Here is a 19,563-nt window from a genome sequence, read left to right as displayed (position 1 = left end):
GATACAGCATATATGAACTATACTGAATTGTACAATTACTATTTTCTTGCCAAAGACAATAGTTTTCCTCACAATATTGTTACTATTTTCCAGATAATTTTAGGACTTTACCTTTGAAATATTACAACTTCTTCATTTAATTCTTGTTGTGTGGCCCTAATACTGACACTATTTCACGATTTCTGAATCCAGGAATTGAAGCTAGAGATGAAGCTGTGAGACGAAGAAAAGGAGATGTGATCTAAAGTATGACTTAGTGTTTATCCAACGTAACATTGAAATGATTGAAAGCTTCTTTGATTGCTTCTTATAAACTCATACAAGAACAACAACCTGAAAGCAGAGGAACTGTTTTCATCTCCAAGTTTACATGAAAATGACCAGAGAAAACGTCCCATCCCCACATGTTGAAGAACAAAGCGGTCTGATTCTGCTCCATTAATAATCTTTCAGGTAGATGGATGAAAGCCTTATTGATGCTGAGGCTCCACTTTGTTTTGTTTGTGAGTGCTGACTCATCCCTGACTAGCGCCTGTGTGTTCAGGCTCTCCAGCTCTCTCCTATTAGCCGGGTGAATTGTTAGTGTATTGGCGAGCTTTCTTTCTCCTCGCACAGCGGTCAACAGGTCAGCGCTCAGATTAAAAGCGCTGAGTTCATGCCCCCCTTCGAAAGCAGAGATTAAATGAGAGCCTGCTGGGACTGACAGCCTCCGACCTTCACTTCTCCTGGCATTGTCTATTTAAATGTTATAATAAAGTGAGATGTTAGCGAGACAGCTGCGACTCTTTTCTACCTGAATACAACACATGCATCTGCCACCTCCTACATTTGATTCCTGCAGTCATCATCTGAAAGTGTGAGCTATAGAACAATAGCTTTCCAATAAAGGTCAATAGTGGGGAATTGAAATGAATAGAAGTTAAGATAATGGTGCTGATGTTCAAACCAAGCGAAATAAAAGGGATATGAAGATTCTCATGTCTCACAACGACAGGTCAAGCGATTCATCAGAGGTTAAATGTGACCTATAAATCAAGTTTAAAAGAAGTATATAATAGTTGTTTTAAAGTCAATATTTCTTATAAGGTGAAGGCAGCTTCAAAATGACTGGGCCTTTTCTTAAACTGATCTCCAGGATGCTTTAGTAGACTTTATTTGTATTTTTCTTTACCAGGTAAATTGTTCAACATTTGAATGTGCCCAAGTACATCTGTTGTCAGAATAGTAAGAAAATATCTGTAAAGGTAAAACATTACTGAGAGAAGGCTCATCTTACTAGTATGTAAGAAATTACCCTCTTCCACTTCAAGTTAAATATATCTGGTTAACTGACTAAATCAAAATCCAGACTTATTTCTATCTTTTCCTCAAAACTGTGCAAATGAGACAATGAACCTCTACAATTCAAACTTAACTATTTGTAGCTGTTGTCTGCAGTAGAACATGAATTATTTACTGTTTTGTGACCAACTGAGAGACTTTAGCGAGGCTTACACTCAGCCGAGAAAGGTAGCACAGTTTGTCGTATTAAAACATTAAAACGTGAAGGTAACGGCATTACAGCGGCTAATTAGGATACATTATTAATTATCTGAGGGAGTGTAACAGGAACATGATGTGGCAGCGCGTCCCTGAAACACAACATCACATAACTGAAGATGCAGTCGACTGATCGGATGTGGCCACAGCTCTGCCTAACACAGGGGAATTGTGGGTAGGAAGCAAGGTGCTTGTGGAGCAGGTCTAACCATCTGAAATCAGAAATGTTGGTTTGTTGTGTTTATTTTTTTCATAGCCGCCTGGCAGGCACCTAATGACTTGAGATGTATTTTAAAGACATTACATCTTAATCCTTCCCCGAATATTTGTAATTAGTTTCAGGGGAAAAAGAGTCAGAAAAAGACTTGGGAGACGACCGGTGGTAAACATGAAGCTTTTCTGTAAAGACATGAAAGCCAAACTAATTTATCTTACCTAAAAGTGTAAACTTGGTGTAAAAAGAAAACGTCTTGATGTAAAACGTTAAATTATCAATTTCATTTTGAGGATTATGGAATAAAAAAGGTTGCAGTGGAGGAATTAAATCCAAAATGTCATCCAAAACATAACATATATTACTAATATATACGCTGTAGGTTTTTGTTTCTATAACCTTTGTAAATCTGGGATAAATTGGTCCAAAAATACAATTGGAGAGGAGTGGTGGATGCATCAAAGAATGTCGGAAATATGACTCAAACAAAAAGAGTTTCATCTTTCTCTAACATCATATATTGTTACTTTACACACCCGCAAACACACACTCACACAAACAATCTGAAAATAGGTCTGTGCATAATTTGGAGGAGAGCTACAGTCAGTGTTGCAGGAAATATTAAACCTGCAGCAGAGCATACAATGAACTTTTAGTGTCGAGCTGCGGCTGAATGAACTTGTCCTTTAGATTATGAACCTCCACACACACACACACACACACACACACACACACACACACACACACACACACACACACACACACACACACACACACACACACACACACACACACACACACACACACACACACACACACACACACACACACACACACACACACACACACACACACACACACACACACACACACACACACACACACACACACACACACACACACACACACACACAACACACACACATACACACACACACACACACACACACACACACACACACACACACACACACACACACACACACACACACACACACACACACACACACACACACACACACCATCAGTTTCAGTATATTCATTGTTTTCAGTCATTCTATCAGCTGTATGCTATGTGTGTTACAGTTTGTCTAGTTGTGCTTTGCACGACTCCCTTTTAAGTAATTTTTCCAGCGCTTCACTATGTCCTTAAAGACGGGCGCGTTGTCTATGGACGCCAGCAGCTGCAGCTGGTTGATGTGCGTGGTGTGATAGTCCCAGCGTGCCAGGTTGGGCGCTGTGGCCAACATGAAGTGGCGCAGGTCGTAGATGCTCCCAGACCCCGTGTCAAAGAGCGGCAGCATGGCCTTCAGAGAGTCCATGCCGCGGCTGAACAGCAGCCCGGCCTCCCGGCCCAGCTTCTCCCCCGCGGTCTCCGTCAGGTCGTGGAGGCCCAGCAGCGAGTAGATGAAGCCGTTGAGGACAAAGGAGCTGGGGGTGGTGGGGTACTCTTCATACCAGTCATATTTGTTCATGAACACAGCTTTGACCCCGTGCTGCGCTGAAGGCACCTTGTAGGGTCCCACCGCCCTGAGGGCAGCGCTGAGGTAGCCCTGCTCCCTGGTGAGGAGGAAGGCCCTCACCAGGGTGGACATGGCCTGGCCCTGAGCCATGGCCGAGTACCAGCCGGGCTCCAGGGGCCGGAAACCCTCCCCCAGTTTACGGGTGACCATGATGGGCCAGCCCCCCCGCTCGTCCTGGTTGCGCACCAGCCAGTCGCTGGCGGCGAAGAAGGCAGCCATGTGGGCGGTGGTGGAGATGGTGACGTTGTCAACAAAGCCACGCCCGTGGAGGACTAACCGCACCACCCGTCTGGGCATGATCTGAGAACAGAAAGAAGTAATATTATAACTGGAATAAAGATTTGGCAAGAATTACATCTCTATGATCATGTTTTGTGTCAAAATTAACAAAATAAGGAATAACCAAATAATACAAAAATCTACATTTTATCTATATTTACACATTTTTAAATATCTGTTAAAATCATAATGGTATTAGTTTGTTGATACCACCAACTGTTATGTAGATTTAAGATGTGAAACTAATTATTATTAAATATCTAGGATCACGTTAAGGGCTCAAGAGGTTAAATAACTGGGTTCATTTGCTGTTTGTTTTCTTGATTAATATATGAATATATTTGTCTATAAAATGTCAGAAAATAGCTACATTGTTCTGTCCAAAACCCAAAAACGTCAGAATAGAAAAAAAACTAAAAAACAGCATTTCCTCACATTTGAGGATCTGAAACACAACACATTTACTACTTGTAACTAACATCACTGAATTGTCAACATACAGCAGTTAGTTTGTTATTAAACTGATCATTCACTCTGGGGCAGCTACATGTTTATTAGATCTCATCAGCTGTCCACCCTGAATGTCTGGCAGTCACTCACCTTGGTGGCCTTCACAGCCTTGGTGTTGGACAGCCCGACGCCCTTCCTGAGGTCGGTGAGCAGGTCCCGGGTCAGGGTGCTCCAGGCGGTGCGCGGCCCGACGCCGTACGTGATCTCCCGGTCTTTGAATGCGATGAGCTGTGTGTTGGTCACGTAGTGGATGGTGAACGGCGCGCCCTTCTCCGTGGTCTCCAGGATCACAGACACGCTGCCGTTGGAGACGAACTTGATGTCCAAGCTGAGAATGAAGTCTTTGGGGTTACCCAGCTGGAGGGACACGCCTTCTGAGGACTCTGTGGTGGGGGGAGGGAACATGTTAAGTGCTTAAATTGAAGGTGAAGATGGAACATTTCTTCCAGTGGAATTTGTCTGGAAAAACCTGACTAACCTCATTTGACTGATTTTATAAACTTGAGACGATTACCGGATGACAGTGGACTATTTTTACTGACTGAAAGCTTTTTACTTTGTATCCATTGATGTTGTGTTTCAATGAAAGCTTGTCTTATCTCCCACGTTCCCCAAACTCAGACTGTAGTCACATTCTCAAATGATCAATTACAGTCAGAAACATTCTGCGGTCAAAAACCTTCTCTTTTCTTCTGTCGTTATGTGTGTGTGTGAGTGTGTGTGAGTGTGTGAGTGTGTGTGAGTGTGTGAGTGTGTGTGTGTGAGAGTGTGTGTGTGTGTGTGTGTGTGTGTGTGTGTGTGTGTGTGTGTGTGTGTGTGTGTGTGTGTGTGTGTGTGTGTGTGTGTGTGTGTGTGTGTGTGTGTGTGTGTGTGTGTGTGTGTGTGTGTGTGTGTGTGTGTGTGTCAGAGCATTGAACACTAGCAGAGACAAGCTTCTCATGGGGAGTATGGTATGGATGAGTCACTGCACACAGAGCTTAATTAGGCAGAGGACAGAAAGGAATAAAAAAAAAAAACCAGACATGTAGGAAGATGGAAAAAAAGAGTGAAAGAAAAAGTTGATGGACTGTAGAAACTTTCCCATTTGCATCTCCACATCTCTTCCATACAAAGCTTGAAGTCAGAAACTCAGGAGAGATTCAGTTTTCACACTGCCACTGCTCCCATACCCATCAACTCAAGTGCCAGCCACTTCAGTTGCTGCTCTGAATGCATGTCAACTCTCTAAAACATAAACAGCTTCTGGAACCATCTCTCCTTTGCCCTTGTTACGTGGTGTGCACAGCACAAAAAAAAACTTTTATAATGAAGGTTCCCGAAGGAGTAAAGAGAAAAATGCAATAGTCAAGAAAAAAGGAGGATAATGGCAGGATGGGTGGCCTCAAGTGCCCTTAACGCCAGCCAAGGAGCGGAGAGAGTGAAAATGAGCCAATACTGAGAAGACAATTGAGAATCAGATCCCACATGACACTGAGGAAGCAGAAGCAGACACAAAGACAGTTGATCACGAGGAGAATGGAGGAGAGAGCCAGTCTGGCAGGGGCCTCTGCAAGGCTACAGCTCTTTAATGCACTCATAAATCCATTACTTAAGGCAATGCAGAGAGTAAGTGGATTTGTACTGTGGCCCTGTGATTACTCTGGCATCAATAAAGGATGGGCAGGGAATATAGACGAGATTCCACCTCCTCTGCTCTGCTGTTAACAATCAGGCAGCAGGCACAGATGACATGTAGCTGCACATACGTCAGCGTCAAAACAATGCTTGTATACACGAGTGAGCATGACGCGAACACATGTTCAGTGCGTGTTGTGCATGTGCGGAGACCAAAAGAATCCAAGCAACAGTCTTTTATTAATCATTAACATCTTCTAGTAACTACATCACGGCATATAGTGCCTACGAACATTATTAAACCGCTTGGGAAGTTTCCATGTTCCGCTGCAAACAAAAAGTATTGTTTTGTATCAATTAATCAGCAAATAATATTGTGAATGTCTTTTCTTTATCAATGACAGAGCAAATGCCCGTTGTAATTTCCCAGAGCCCAGGGTGAATTGCTTGTTTTGTAGAGGCAGTAGTGCAAAACTTAAATATGTTCAATGTACCATCCTTTACAAGGAGATATATAAAATCCACAAGTTTGACAAGCAGAAATCCTCAAATCATTGGCAGGAAATAGACAGCAATTTAAAATATAACATATTTAGCAGGAAATTCAAGTTAATGTCCATCAACTAAATTGATATTAGTTCCTGATTCATCACAGAATGTTTGATTGTCTTACAACGTTGTATGAAAGTAGAGTTACTAGTCTTTTTGACACTGATGAGAATCAAAAGACAACTAACTAATTGTATTAGTAGTCCGCGATTCACAGGATCTTTTATTATTGCAAGGGAGTAATGGAAACAATTTAAATGATTGGCAACATCGTTATTAAAGCGACTCCAGTTGGTTTTTATAAAGGTGTCAAAAAAGTCTACTTTGTTTCAATGTTATGAGACAATAAAATGAAAATGTCCAGTTGTGGTGAACACTTTTTAAAAAAGGCACTGCCTGTGTTGACAGCTGTCACTCAACTGTACACAGATCACCTCGCTTATTCTGAGAGGTTTGAAGAAAATGCATTTTTAAACTATCAAAAGAACCAGGAGGGGATTGAGGAAATGAAGGTGCTCAGACGAGGACACTGTGCGAGACTGTGCAGATGGCAGATGGTAGGTTATTATCAGGGGACACACGATTGATCCACTTGATTTGAGAGGCTGTTCACCACCAGTGCCCTAGATAAAGTAAGGAGGAAAAATACTCTAACAGAGAGAAAGAGGAGGAGGAGGAGGAGGAGGAGTGGAGGGAGGAAGATACGGAAAGATAAGCTGACAGAAAATGAAGAAAACAGGAAAAGTTTGTAACACAGAGCCGAATAAGGCGTTTAAATGGATAGAGCGTAATATGATTGCAATGTTTAGCAAGCTCAAGAGGGCTGAGGGGGGATAAGGGGGTGGAGATGAGTAAAGAGAGGTGGAAAAGTGACTGAAATCCGGAGATGGATGACCAAGATTAATGGAGAATGAAGACTGCAGAGGGAAGGCTGAGGAGTGATGATGAAAACATGATGATGTCGAGGAAAGAGATGATGGCAAGTCGAGGCTGTGAGGCACGGTGAGCGAGGAGCAGAGACAGAAAGAAAAGTGAGCGGCAGCGGAATGAAAATAAATTGTCGATGATGATAGGTTGAAAGCGGGGGAATTAGGAGGAGGGGGAAATTACAGGAGAGGCAGCAGCTCAACAAAAGGACCCACACACAAAGAGAGAAAGAATGTCCTGGAAATATCAGCAGGAGATCAAAGGAGAATAAAGACCTCTCACAGTCAGCACAAGATTCTGACTTCTCCAAATCCAAAAATAACTCCTCGCTCGCCTTGGTCATTTCGCAGCTGTAAAACTAGGCCACATCTCCAATCTTTATGATAATAAACAGTCAGATTTGATTAAGAGTTATACTTAGATCACTAAGACATGTTCAACATAGAAGAACAATATCTGTAAATTGCCTATTGGCTGAACAATTGTCAGACCATTGTTGCAGCTGCATTGAATATATTACAAGAAGTATCAAACAACTATTGCTTCTACATACTTGTACAAATATTGCTGTTGCTTTTGAGGTCCTCTGGTCCTTTTGCCCCCTAATATGTCCATTTGAGTAAGAGATTTTGTTGAAAAAAATGAGATTTAACACATTCATATATTTATGAAGATATTTACAAGACGTTAAAAGTCATAAACTTAGTAGATTAACTTGGTTTTTCTCACAACGTTCAGCTGCTATTAGTGTTGCACTTGACTGTCATCTGTAAACTAGTCTGAAATTGACGTGAGGTAAACCCACAGACTATGATGTATAAAAACTCATCACTCTGTTGGTCTGTCTGTGGCCATGTGTAAATCTAAAGATTTCACCAGCATATTTACCAGCAGTATAGTAGTAGCCATGATTGTTATTTTTCTTAGCAAAATCCCAACATGAACATTAATTGATAACCCTTGAGTAATGAGACAGTCATTAAAGCTGGTGAAACAAATGTTCACCATATTAAACTCTAACTCGCACTCTTTAAAATCTTATCTGGCTCAGTCACACACACACACACACACACACACACACACACACACACACACACACACACACACACACACACACACACACACACACACACACACACCACACACACACACACACACACACACACACACACACACACACACACACACACACACACACACACACACACACACACACACACACACACACCACACACACACACACACACACACACACACACACACACACACACACACACACACACACACACACACACACACACACACACACACACACACACACACACACACACACACACACACACACACACACACACACACACACACACACACACACACACACACACACACACACACACACACACACACACACACACACACACACACACACAATTCCGTTTGGGACATAATGAAAAGGACATTATGAGTGAAGAGGGAGACGGTCCATTTTTTCCTTTTTCATTTCATATTTTCCCTCTTTATAGAGCAATTTCTGGACGCATTAAGGGAAGAAGAAGGCTGCACACAATGAACCACTATACAGTCTGAGAGCCCTCAGTACGATGTGAGCATAGATACAAAGCCAGTGAGGTGGATACATTTAGATATACCTTGGACTTGGGAACATTGCTAAATGGCACCAAGGACAGTGCTGTCCTTCAGACCGTTTTATTACACAGGGCCTATTAGCAAAACGTCTTATCTTGTAAGTACTACTATTAAAATACTGTTTTTATGTTGCTCGTTATATATTTGCAACTGAAAATGGGTCGATGAAACATGTTCACTGTTTGTTTATGATCAAACTTCGAGTTATACTATTTAAATGCAGGTAAATCACATTTGATAATGTTAAAGCTGCCTGCTTCGGGTGACGTGTATCTTTATAACATGTTGTTATTTTCACAGTCAATCTAACATACACTGCTGCCATAAATGCTCACTAGAACACCAACTGTGTCCGAAACAAATGGACTATTTCATCTGTTTTAGGAAATATTTAGCCTTTTTTGATGGTGAAAGTAAATATTGAAACACAGTTTTCAAAGATTGACATCTTATATCCTGTCTGAAACGATCATCTAATTGTTCCCCTGAAGAGACTCGGCACACTGTACGTACGTGTTCCTGAACCACAAAAAGGCACAGGTTAAATATCTGTCATTAAAGCCCATATGGCACAATGGCTTTCAAAGGTAGGTGTTTGTGCCTGTAGGACCAGCGTGAACGCATTTAGACAGCATTGACATGAGACAATGTCTGACTAAGTGAACAAAACAGGATGAAATTAGTGATGTTGGTTCTTAAATCATCACATTCTCAGAGTTTCTCCTTGTGTGGTGGGTCCACTGTCAACCAGCAGTCTGTGTGTGTGGTGGCGTTTTAATCCTTGTCTACATTTAATAGCCACCTCTGTCGGGGTTGTGGGTTTTGCCTCTCTTTGTTTTCAAACCAATTTAGCGGAGGTCGTTGTTGAATCAGATGAGCTTTATTCATTGGTCCAGACGGCATAGAAATAGGAGGACACATTTCTTTGCTTCATAGTAAATAAAAGTTATCGGTATCCAAAAAGAACACTGTCAAAATACTTTACCGCTTCCCCGTCTCATCACAATCAGCTGTGTCCTATTAACCTGCCATATATAGGCATTTACCCATGCACGTGATACCTGACGCACATTTCATAACAAATGAGTGAGCCTTAAATGAATATCTTTTAAACCATAGTGTGACTCACAAAAATACATGATTAATTAAGAGTTTAATCTAAATCCTTATATTATTATTAAGCCTAACATTCAGACCATAATAACAAAATAAAAATGGCTCCAACAGTTTGTATGGTCGCGCTGTAGCTGTGACTCACTGCAGACGATCACCCCCCCTGAGGGTGTAGCTGTATCTCAGGCCTCCTGCAGTCAGCGTTACCAGGAGATAAGCTCCGCGCCCCGAGGATGTGCACGCTCATGGAAAGTTTCACGTACCTGGAGCACTGAACTGACGCACGGAAGAGGCTCGGGTCTTGTCGTGGACACGGCTGAGGACGCACCCTTTGGGCACGCTCCAGGGGGCGGAGCTGGCCCGGCTGTCTCTTTCCTCGGCCGTATCGTAGACCTCCACGTGGGGGGGGCGCTCCGTCAGGTTCTTGCTGTAGTGGCTCAAGCCATACTGAGCGATCTGGATGGCGTAGAAGTATCCCTGAGGACCCCACTGTGTAGACAGAGGCACGCCTGTTGGAAAAGACGGAGGTAGAGAAGGATGATGTTGAATAAATATAGACGATTACCTTCCTGTATGCAAGATAATATAGATATTTAATCCTTTCTTTTTCTAATTATTACTTTTCAAAAGTGCAATGCTTTAAATAATGTGATCATCTTGTTAAAAGAAGATATTTATTTTAGGCTCTTTGCAGTCTATTTCAAGCAAATGCTCCTTTTGAGATAGCAGTTGTCATAACAGCTTATTGTGGTGCAGTGGGTGCAGTGGGTGTCACATAGAGGTTATAAGCACGGTCATAACAATAAAACTGGGCTAACAATGAATATTAATATCAAACACACAAATTAAAAAAATGTCCAGTTAACGGAACGAGCATTGAAAATGTTGAAATCTTTATAAATGCAGACACGGAAGACAAAAAATAAGCTTTTTTTAAACCGAGAGCGCCAGCTAAGGTAAATGATTGGATTGTGTGGTAATATTCAAGCTAATCTACTGCATTTGACCAGAGGCGAGCTTCCCTGTTCACGCAGCCAGAAATAGCTCAGGCAGGAGGATGAGTCTGATTAACAGATTGTTCACTTAAAGACCTTTGACATGTGCAACCTACACCCCGTCCCTCGGAGAATAACATCATAACACACTCATACTATGGAGGTAATAATGTGCCTGCTCCTCTAAAACTAATAACAACTGCATTCGAGGTGATCACTTATGTTCTCTTTTCCTAATATGACACATTTCACACAAAGATTCAGGCTGTGACAGTGACTGACATAACTTTGTTTTTATGACTAAAGGAGGGTTTTCAATCTACCTTATGGACAATATAAGAACATTGAGAGAGTTTTAGCTAGTAATGGCTTGTCTAGGGCTTCATATTATATTACATCATTCATTCTTTAAAGAACACAATTAGAAAAAAACGATAAAAACAATGATTAATAAATAATGTAATAAATGTTTGACAGTTGTGAATATGCACACACGTAGAGTTTGTTTCTACATCTGTCTACCAATCTGGGACATCTACCGCTGTTCGTGCCGTTGTTAAAACGCTAAGTCCCTTTTCACCCTTTCTGCCAGAGCTTAATCAACACTTCCGTCCACTCCTGATCCCCTCATTCTTATGGACTGCATGTGCATTACTGTGAAGAATTATTTCAGACAGACCAAATTCATTACACAAAACAATCATGGCCTCTAAACTGTAGAGTCACACTGATGAGCAGAAGTCATTCTGAATTTAAACATGTTCCTTTGCAAAGAGCTTAAATGGAAAGACCAATCACATAGAATGCCATGTGTTTGTATAGATGTGTTTTGCATTCGATAACATGCTTTGAATGAATGGTTCCAGAATCAGAGGATTTTAAAACACAAACTACACAAACATTGACTTATTACTAGGGATGCACGATATTGGTTTTTTGAAACCGATACCGATAACTTCCTGCTTCTCAAGACCGATACCGATAACAAAAAATGTACGCCACTAATTATTTTAACGCGATTAACGCATGTGTATTTTTTTTCCTCGGCCGCCCCGTAGTTTCAGAGCGCATCGAGTTTAAAATACCATCTACAAGCTGATGCTGACAGCCCCGCTCCTGTCGCCCGCTTGTGGCAGACCACACTTCCACGCTCACCGGCAGGCACCGACTGGCCATCTGGAGGACCGGGAGGGTGTGTGTATGTGTGGCCCGAGCGAGCGAGAGAGAGACCTTACGTGCATTGTTGTTGTTAGCATCTGGTGCTAGCTAGCTGCGCTAACGGATATACGGAGCTGTTTAAATGAAAACAGAGGAGCGACATTTCGCCACAACTGTGCCGAGCACTTGACTTTATGCAGGAAGCCAGACAGTGGGACATTGTACGAAAAGTCAGCACGGATAGTGCGCAACATGATTGCAGCGTCCAGGCAGCTCCGTTTCGAGCATATGCCTTGAGTTGCACATAGCTCCAACGCCCATACCACCGACGACATGTTTGTTTACTGTCCTGGCTTCACGAGTTAGGGAGCGCTGGATTTGTGAAAAACTCCCCTCTTCCTAAACCACTAATACCACAGTACTGGCAAAACGGGAGGAGCCGAGTGAAAAACAAGCGCCCCTCATCCCAATCCACCCACACCGCAGTATTTTTTTCTTTTTTTTACCCAAAAATTATATTGTATATTATCGGGGCTATTAATACTGGTATCGGGTTTATCGGGATGACGTCATAATTCTTAATATCGGACCGATAATTATTATTGATGTCGCCAGGGAAAAGAAAGTTTGGGGCTCTCTGCTGGAACTGCTACCCCGGCGACCCGACCACGGATAAGCGGGAGAAGATGGATGGATGGATGGATGGACCGATAATTATCGGGCCGATAATTATCGTGCATCCCTACTTATTACTAGCTATTGTTTCTCTTCGTCAGATCTGCCATTTCATTTCCCCTGATGATGTCCATGCAACTCCCCTCGAGGTGAAAGTGCCAGACTTGTCTCCCTGCCTGCCTTGTCGTCTCCCTTGACAACTTAAGTCAAATGACTGTCAAAATGTCAACACTGTAACGCCGTGCTACTGAATAACACCCAGTAATCCATGTGGAATTGACTGTTAAACCTCAACATATTTCATGACTCCAGAGAGCTGACTTTTCTAAAAATCTGAAAAACTAGGTCTTCTACCAATTACAGGAGGCTCTAAGCCTACTGAAGTTTATACAGCAGGAAACTGTTCCACCATCTTATTATTATGCAGGCTTTGTTTTTGTAGGTCAGCAGACTGTAACATCTGCATGTAGGTGAGTAAACATTAAAGGGCATTAAGCAACATGTTTAATATTAAACCAAAATGAATAAAGTGACATGAAAGGTTCCATATTTGTGCTGAGAATTAGGAACCAACCTGTTCTTTGCCACTTCCAGTTTCTCTGAAGTATTTTAAGCAAAACAACTCACACCATATTTTTGAAAAGCGAAAGTTATACACGAAGCCTAATGGATAGATATGAAGCATAATGCCTGAAAACTGACTTCAAACCACAGTTTTATTTATTTATTGGTTTGAGATGTTGTCTATTTAAATATATTTGTGATTTAGAGTCATTGTGACCAAGCTGCAACTCGAACAGTATGCCACAGTGTCTTGGTTTTACAGACTATTCATCTAATAATAATAATAATAATAATAATAATAATATATTAATTTTATATAGTGCTTTTCTGGACCCAAAGACACTTTGAATCTAAATCCACCTCTTAGTGTATAGGTGTGTGATGGATCACGCCTCATATATACATTTGCACCAAGAGTGTTAGGGACAGTATGTGTTTTATCAACCAATTAAGTTGAACAAATGTGTTTTAGGGCTCTGAGTGTATGTGTGAAGATAAAGATGGTTCAAGGAAAAGCGAGAGAAACATAAAACGAGACAGAGTTTGATTTAAGAGGGTGTTGTTACAGAGGATTAACTACGTCCACTAATGATAGCGCTCCGGCTGCTGGAGCTTCATTATTTTCAACTTTTGTTCTTTGTCTCATGGAAGCACTGCTGCAAGAAGAGAACGTAAGATCTCCATTCCTTACCCTCGACTATTAAACTACAAGCTCTACAAGATTTGTGACAAGGAATGACACAGAGTCCTGCTTTTTTATGACTATCTAGGAAAAAACCCTGAGAGCATACTTCTGTATTCTGACTGGTTGTGATTTTAAGAAGAAATTATGTGAAACGCTCTCAATTTAAAGATTGTTTTGGATCCCAAAAGTATCACAGTTTAAGAGGCACAATGTGTAAGATTTTCTTTAGAATCAATGTATAGTTTAATAGAAAAATAATACCTCTCATTCTTCACTTATGACGCACTAAGAGTGTGTGATGGTGTCTGTATTTGCAGCAACTCTGCTCTGCCTTGATTTCTCTTTTCCTTTCATTTTGTGGGTCTGAGATGTTTTTAGGCATCAAGCCTTGTAATAAGACCAGGTGTTAGATCTTAAAGGGGACCTATCATGCAAAATGCACCTTTGTACGTCTTTTATACATGAACATGTGTCCCCGGTGTGTCAGGGAACTCACCAAGTGTCAGAAAACACAACCCTCTCTCTTTTCCTCCATACCCAAATCTCTATAAACGGGGCTTTAACGGATCTGATACAGACTGATACAGATTTGAAAATAGTGTGACGTCAGTGACGAGGAGCTCCGGCTATATGGCCAACTCTACACCTATCAGGGGAATGAGAGGTTGCCGTGGCATGGTAACATGACGCTCGTAACTCGGCCCCCTCCTTTGCAGGGGGGGCGTGGTCAGCTGCAGCGCATGCAAACACAGGGGTGGAGGAGAGCAAAATAGAGCGAAATGAGGCATGGCTAAAATGCATGATCTGTTTGGTATTTTGAAAAAAAACATGTATAAATATACCTTATATAGGTATGGCCCTGCAATATATTATTCAAATATAGCATGATAGGTCTCCTTTAAGTATGCATTCAAAGGAAGCTACGAAGAAAAAACTCAAATATAGCGAGGCTAAAAGCCAAGCAGAGAAAAATGGTTTCAAACCTAGAGTGAATCTGGGCAAGGCTTTTACACACTGGTACCACATTGCAAGTGTTGTTTTTAGAAATCGCAAGGGAGAAATCATACAAATTGTGCCTTTAAATAAGCGATTGACTGCTTAATTTAAGTGCGTGTCAAATGCTTTGACTCCTGACACAAGTAACATCATGTTCCGACAGAATATGGCAGAGGCTAGAGTGATGTAAACCATATTTAATGAATAATCCTGAGGGTTAAATAACTGTTCCATGGGTAACATGGTGTTTTGGGAGTGGAATCCTCCCATGACCTTGTGTAAGCCCTTTGGTAACTTGGGTTGTGACAGGCTAATTAATAAAGTGCTATTTTCACCTAAAAAATATGCAAGTTGAAGAGAGGCGTGTAAGCTTGGGTGTGAGGAGAGCTAAATAGGAAAGAGCCTTGGGCTTAATTAATGAACCTTGTTAAAGTGTGTGAGTGGGTATGCAAGCGTCTAGCCATGGAAGTGTTTCCTCTATATTGTACTAAAAGAAACCGTGTGCAGGAAATGAGAGGGTGAGAATAACTCGGCTCCCCACTACTCACATTTGGCTGGATTACCGTCTGACCCATTTCCTGCTATATTTACTCCCTACATGCGTTACAGATGGTCTTTTAGTAAGACTGCAGTTCAGAAAAAAACTAATTAATTAATTGAAAATCAGCCAAACTCATTGGAAGTAATCAACTATGTATTTTATGACCTGCCTTGTAATTTGGTATTCTCTGCATCCATATGAATATCAAAGCCTCTGAAAGCGTGACACATATACTTCTTGCAAGTTTTTACTATAAAGGAAACTACTGTGTGTTGTTCTATTGGTGGGATAAACGGAAAAGCAGATTTGTATCACTAAAAAAAGCCAATGCGGGGAAATTGTGCAATCCATCTCTGCAAAAATACCTATTTACTGCTGGCAAATTGCTCTCAGAGACACTGCCTGTCGTTACTCATCAGGCTAACCTCAGCAACTGACACTTTGCTAGTGAATATATCACCTTTTATTACATCTCCCGGATCAAACAAAAGCTTGCTTCTAGGGCAAAATAACTAAGATTGTTCTACTTGTGTCCTTTTCACTGATAACATGTTTGAATCTGTAGGAAACGTTTTGGAGAATTCAAAAGAACCTCTGTTTTTTAAGTTGCTGTTGTTATAGTGTTTCTTTTTACGGTTTGCCATATTTTGTGACAATAAAACACAAATGATGAATATTTATTTTGCAATTGAAGTAAAGTATACAGGGTCATTTGTCCAAGCGAGCTGGGAACAGAATCATATTGATGACAATGTGGTTGAACTAATAGCCTTTAAAATGAGATATTGATCCTTCCTGATCATTATTTTAAAAGGAACCTTGACGAGAAAATAACTTTGAGGGTTAGACTCAAAGTGTGAAGGAACAGGGAGAACAAACGTCCAGCAAGATATCTATACAATATGTATTCAAAGAAATGAGTGTCTGAGCAAAGGAAAGACACCTTTTTGAACGCACACACATCTTGTTTGGTAGCGGTAAGACTGATAGCATTTGGTTGGCAGAGATTGAGTATGTGCTTTTGATCTAGCTTGCTTATCAAGCATTAGATTAGCTAGAAATTACCTTTTCAAGTAAATCGTATATTCCACATCGAAATATTCAAAGTTTAAAAACCAATAGTTTGGTAGCTTCGGCACCCTAAAAAGGAAAATACTATTTATAAATAGAACCCATTTTTATCTGCAACAAATTAAGTTGTTCTATGATCACGTTCACTATTTGTCACATTTTGTCCCTTTCTGCACATTAAAGAAACATTTTTTTTAGATCCTCTTCTTATTTGTCAAAGTGATCGCAATATCGTCCAATGAGATGGACTGTTGATCTTTGCTACACATACCTGACACTGTTTCTCAAGAAGAATGGATTCAAGAGCAAGTACTCTTTCAGACCTTTAGCGTTTAGACAGATCATAGAAGTTTCTTAAAGAATGTGAATATTCAGATGTACAGTGACTCAAACAAAGTATGTAAGTGTGAACATGTAATATCTAAGAAGGGTGTATCACCAAATATCTACATAAAGAAGATAATTATATATAAAAGTCTCACCTTCCACTCCACTTATACACTTGACACGGTCGCGGACCTCCACATTGTATCCCTCAAATGACATGAAGACTCCATCGGGGTGGTACGGCTCGCGCTGTGCGTAAACCTTTGAGTAGCTGTGCTGGAACTCAAAGCGATCGTAGCCGTCGTACTGCACCACCTTGCCGTACACCTCAAAGTACTTCTCCATCCAGCTGAAGGGCAGGTAAACGTCTCCACCCTCTCGTCGGCCTTTGATTGTAGACTCATCATTGATCAGGCAGTCGATCTCTTCATACTTGATCCCTGCGGCAACACCGACAACAGGCGGGGGCTCCGGGGGTTGTGGGGGATGTTGCTGGCTGCTGATGCTAGCATCCCCCACATTGGGACTTGGAGCCACCACGGCAGCACGGGGCAGGAAGTGAAGCGAGGTGTCACTGGTGCATCGGTTCCATAGCAACACAGTGATGAGTGTGAAGAGGGCGCAGATAACGATGAGGGTTTTGTAGTTCACCCGAGCAGCCAGGCAGCGCATGGTGACAGCTCGCCTGCATGACACAAACACATGGGATACGTGAGAAGCATGTAGCATTGATTATATGTCGGGCCCATTACCATGCAATCTACAACCCTCAGCACCGTGAGCTTGAAGACATTACAGTATTGACTCATGATATCCTACTTAATCATTATTATGTGATGGGAAAAAGGTGCAAATGTAAATACAGTGACGTAAAATCCATGAAGAACAGCTTATCTGTTGAATCTGCCTTCACTTCACAGCTCATATTACTCCTCTACCCCTGACCTGGAGCCATGACTTTACAAGATACTTTTTTTATTGTGGGAGGATTTGGACTAACGCTACAGTGACGCAGCGTCCACACGGCGGCGTGCGTTGAAGCTTGCCGGTGGGCGTGTCTGAAACTCGACCAACAACCAATCACATGAATATCCCGCTCCGGACCCACAAGCACACGGTTTGATTGGCTAGAGCTTGTACTGGCATATGATTTGATTGGCTGACGCTTCCGCCGAAGCTTCAAAAGCTGAACATTGAGTGAGTGGTCAGGCTGCGTATGCACAGTGCATAGCTTGTTCTTTCAGCTACAATGGGTCTGAATCTCACAAAGAGTCAAATGTTTAGCAGTGGAAACAGACTCATTAAGACTTCAATACGCCACTTAGTGTCAGTTTTAGTCAGGCTTTGAATAAAATCGTTTTTTTAAGAATATGTCCTTTCATCCTGTTATAGCCGGGCCATGTTTGAAGTCTTTGTTATGCACATGCATCCATATACAAATAAATCAGGAGAGATCTAGCTGGGTAATCGTTAATCCCATAGAATAGACTAGACCGATAAGTGTATGAGTGACACAACCACACTGTTCTTTGACAATTAATTTTATTTTCTATATCAGTGAGAGTTGATTCATAATAATAGTGATTACACTAAACAAGGACAGTAGTAATCAATTATAATTCAGAACAACCAAAATAAACATCTAAATTAGCTACATGGAAATTACACTGAGCAACAGCATACAGTGCAAGTGTTATCTAGTGATTATTTAGTGAAAAATTACATAAACCCAAGAGAATGCTGCTTGGAGAACATTTCTCAAAATAGATGACAAGTTGTAATTTGTGTCAAACACACATTTTTGCTCACTGTTGTTTGGTGAGAAGTCTGTCTAGATGAAAATGAGTCAGAAGCACATGAAGACAGGAAGCCAACGCCACTCAGTGTGGTCCGTCCCACTAAATGGCACGTTTTTAAACAATTAGAGGCTTAGGACTATGCATTAGTTGCCAGCATGTGCGCATGTCTCTTATTTGTAAACCAACAAACAACCCTCGTCTGCAATAAGTCTAATCTACTCGTCCTTCATTTTTTACTTCTTGTTTGAAGGCGCTCAGAATTCACTTTTGATCAGAAACTCTTCTATCTGGCAAACATAATTAGAGACAGCTGGCCCTGCTATGTCCAACGGTAATACAAAAACGACCAACAGGCACCACTAAAGCTTACTTATTGACACATTATATATTGTTTGTTTAACTATTACATTGTTTTTAAGTGCTGAGCCCAGATCCCTTACATCGTCCCAATTACCCTTTCAAAAAGGTCTACACTCCAACTTGCAATTAAAATGTATATTGACATTTCCAAACCCAAACATTTTCTTTTACATAAAGGTTACGGTCACAACATGATCGTTTATATTCCTTCTATATCAGATGATATGTTTTGTGCATTTTCAATTTATACCCCTATTCATTTTCACGGAAATGTTCTGGACTCTTTTTAAACTTTAGGTAGAGCATTCAACATTTAATATTGGAGTGATATGACTTGCTCAGATTGCAAAAATCCGATTTTATTTATAGGTTGTCGATGGCTTAATTGTATATAAATGAAGACTTCTAACAATGCAAATACCTCATTCACACCAACGCAACTCCGGTTCAAGCTCCGTGCTAGAGCTTTTCAGGTTC

General features: G+C 41.2%; 1 protein-coding gene across 2 annotated transcripts in view; it reads right to left on the bottom strand.

Annotated features, from left to right (window-relative positions):
• Window positions 1-2,674: 2,674 nt before the first annotated feature.
• The window catches only part of glceb (glucuronic acid epimerase b), a 64,971-nt gene continuing 48,082 nt past the window's right edge, over window positions 2,675-19,563 (bottom strand). For both annotated transcript variants that reach the window (XM_034221183.1, XM_034221184.1), the window contains exons 3-6: window positions 17,083-17,612; window positions 10,179-10,424; window positions 4,156-4,448; window positions 2,675-3,576 (exon numbers count right to left, since the gene is read on the bottom strand). In XM_034221183.1, coding sequence (XP_034077074.1) covers window positions 2,845-3,576; window positions 4,156-4,448; window positions 10,179-10,424; window positions 17,083-17,599 — 1,788 coding nt within the window. In that variant the 5' untranslated portion in view covers window positions 17,600-17,612 and the 3' untranslated portion in view covers window positions 2,675-2,844. The remainder of the gene's footprint in view (window positions 3,577-4,155; window positions 4,449-10,178; window positions 10,425-17,082; window positions 17,613-19,563) is intronic.

Source organism: Gymnodraco acuticeps, unplaced genomic scaffold, assembly GCF_902827175.1.
Source record: "Gymnodraco acuticeps unplaced genomic scaffold, fGymAcu1.1, whole genome shotgun sequence".
NCBI classification, from domain to species: domain Eukaryota; kingdom Metazoa; phylum Chordata; class Actinopteri; order Perciformes; family Bathydraconidae; genus Gymnodraco; species Gymnodraco acuticeps.
This window is presented reverse-complemented; position numbering and strand designations above follow the sequence as displayed.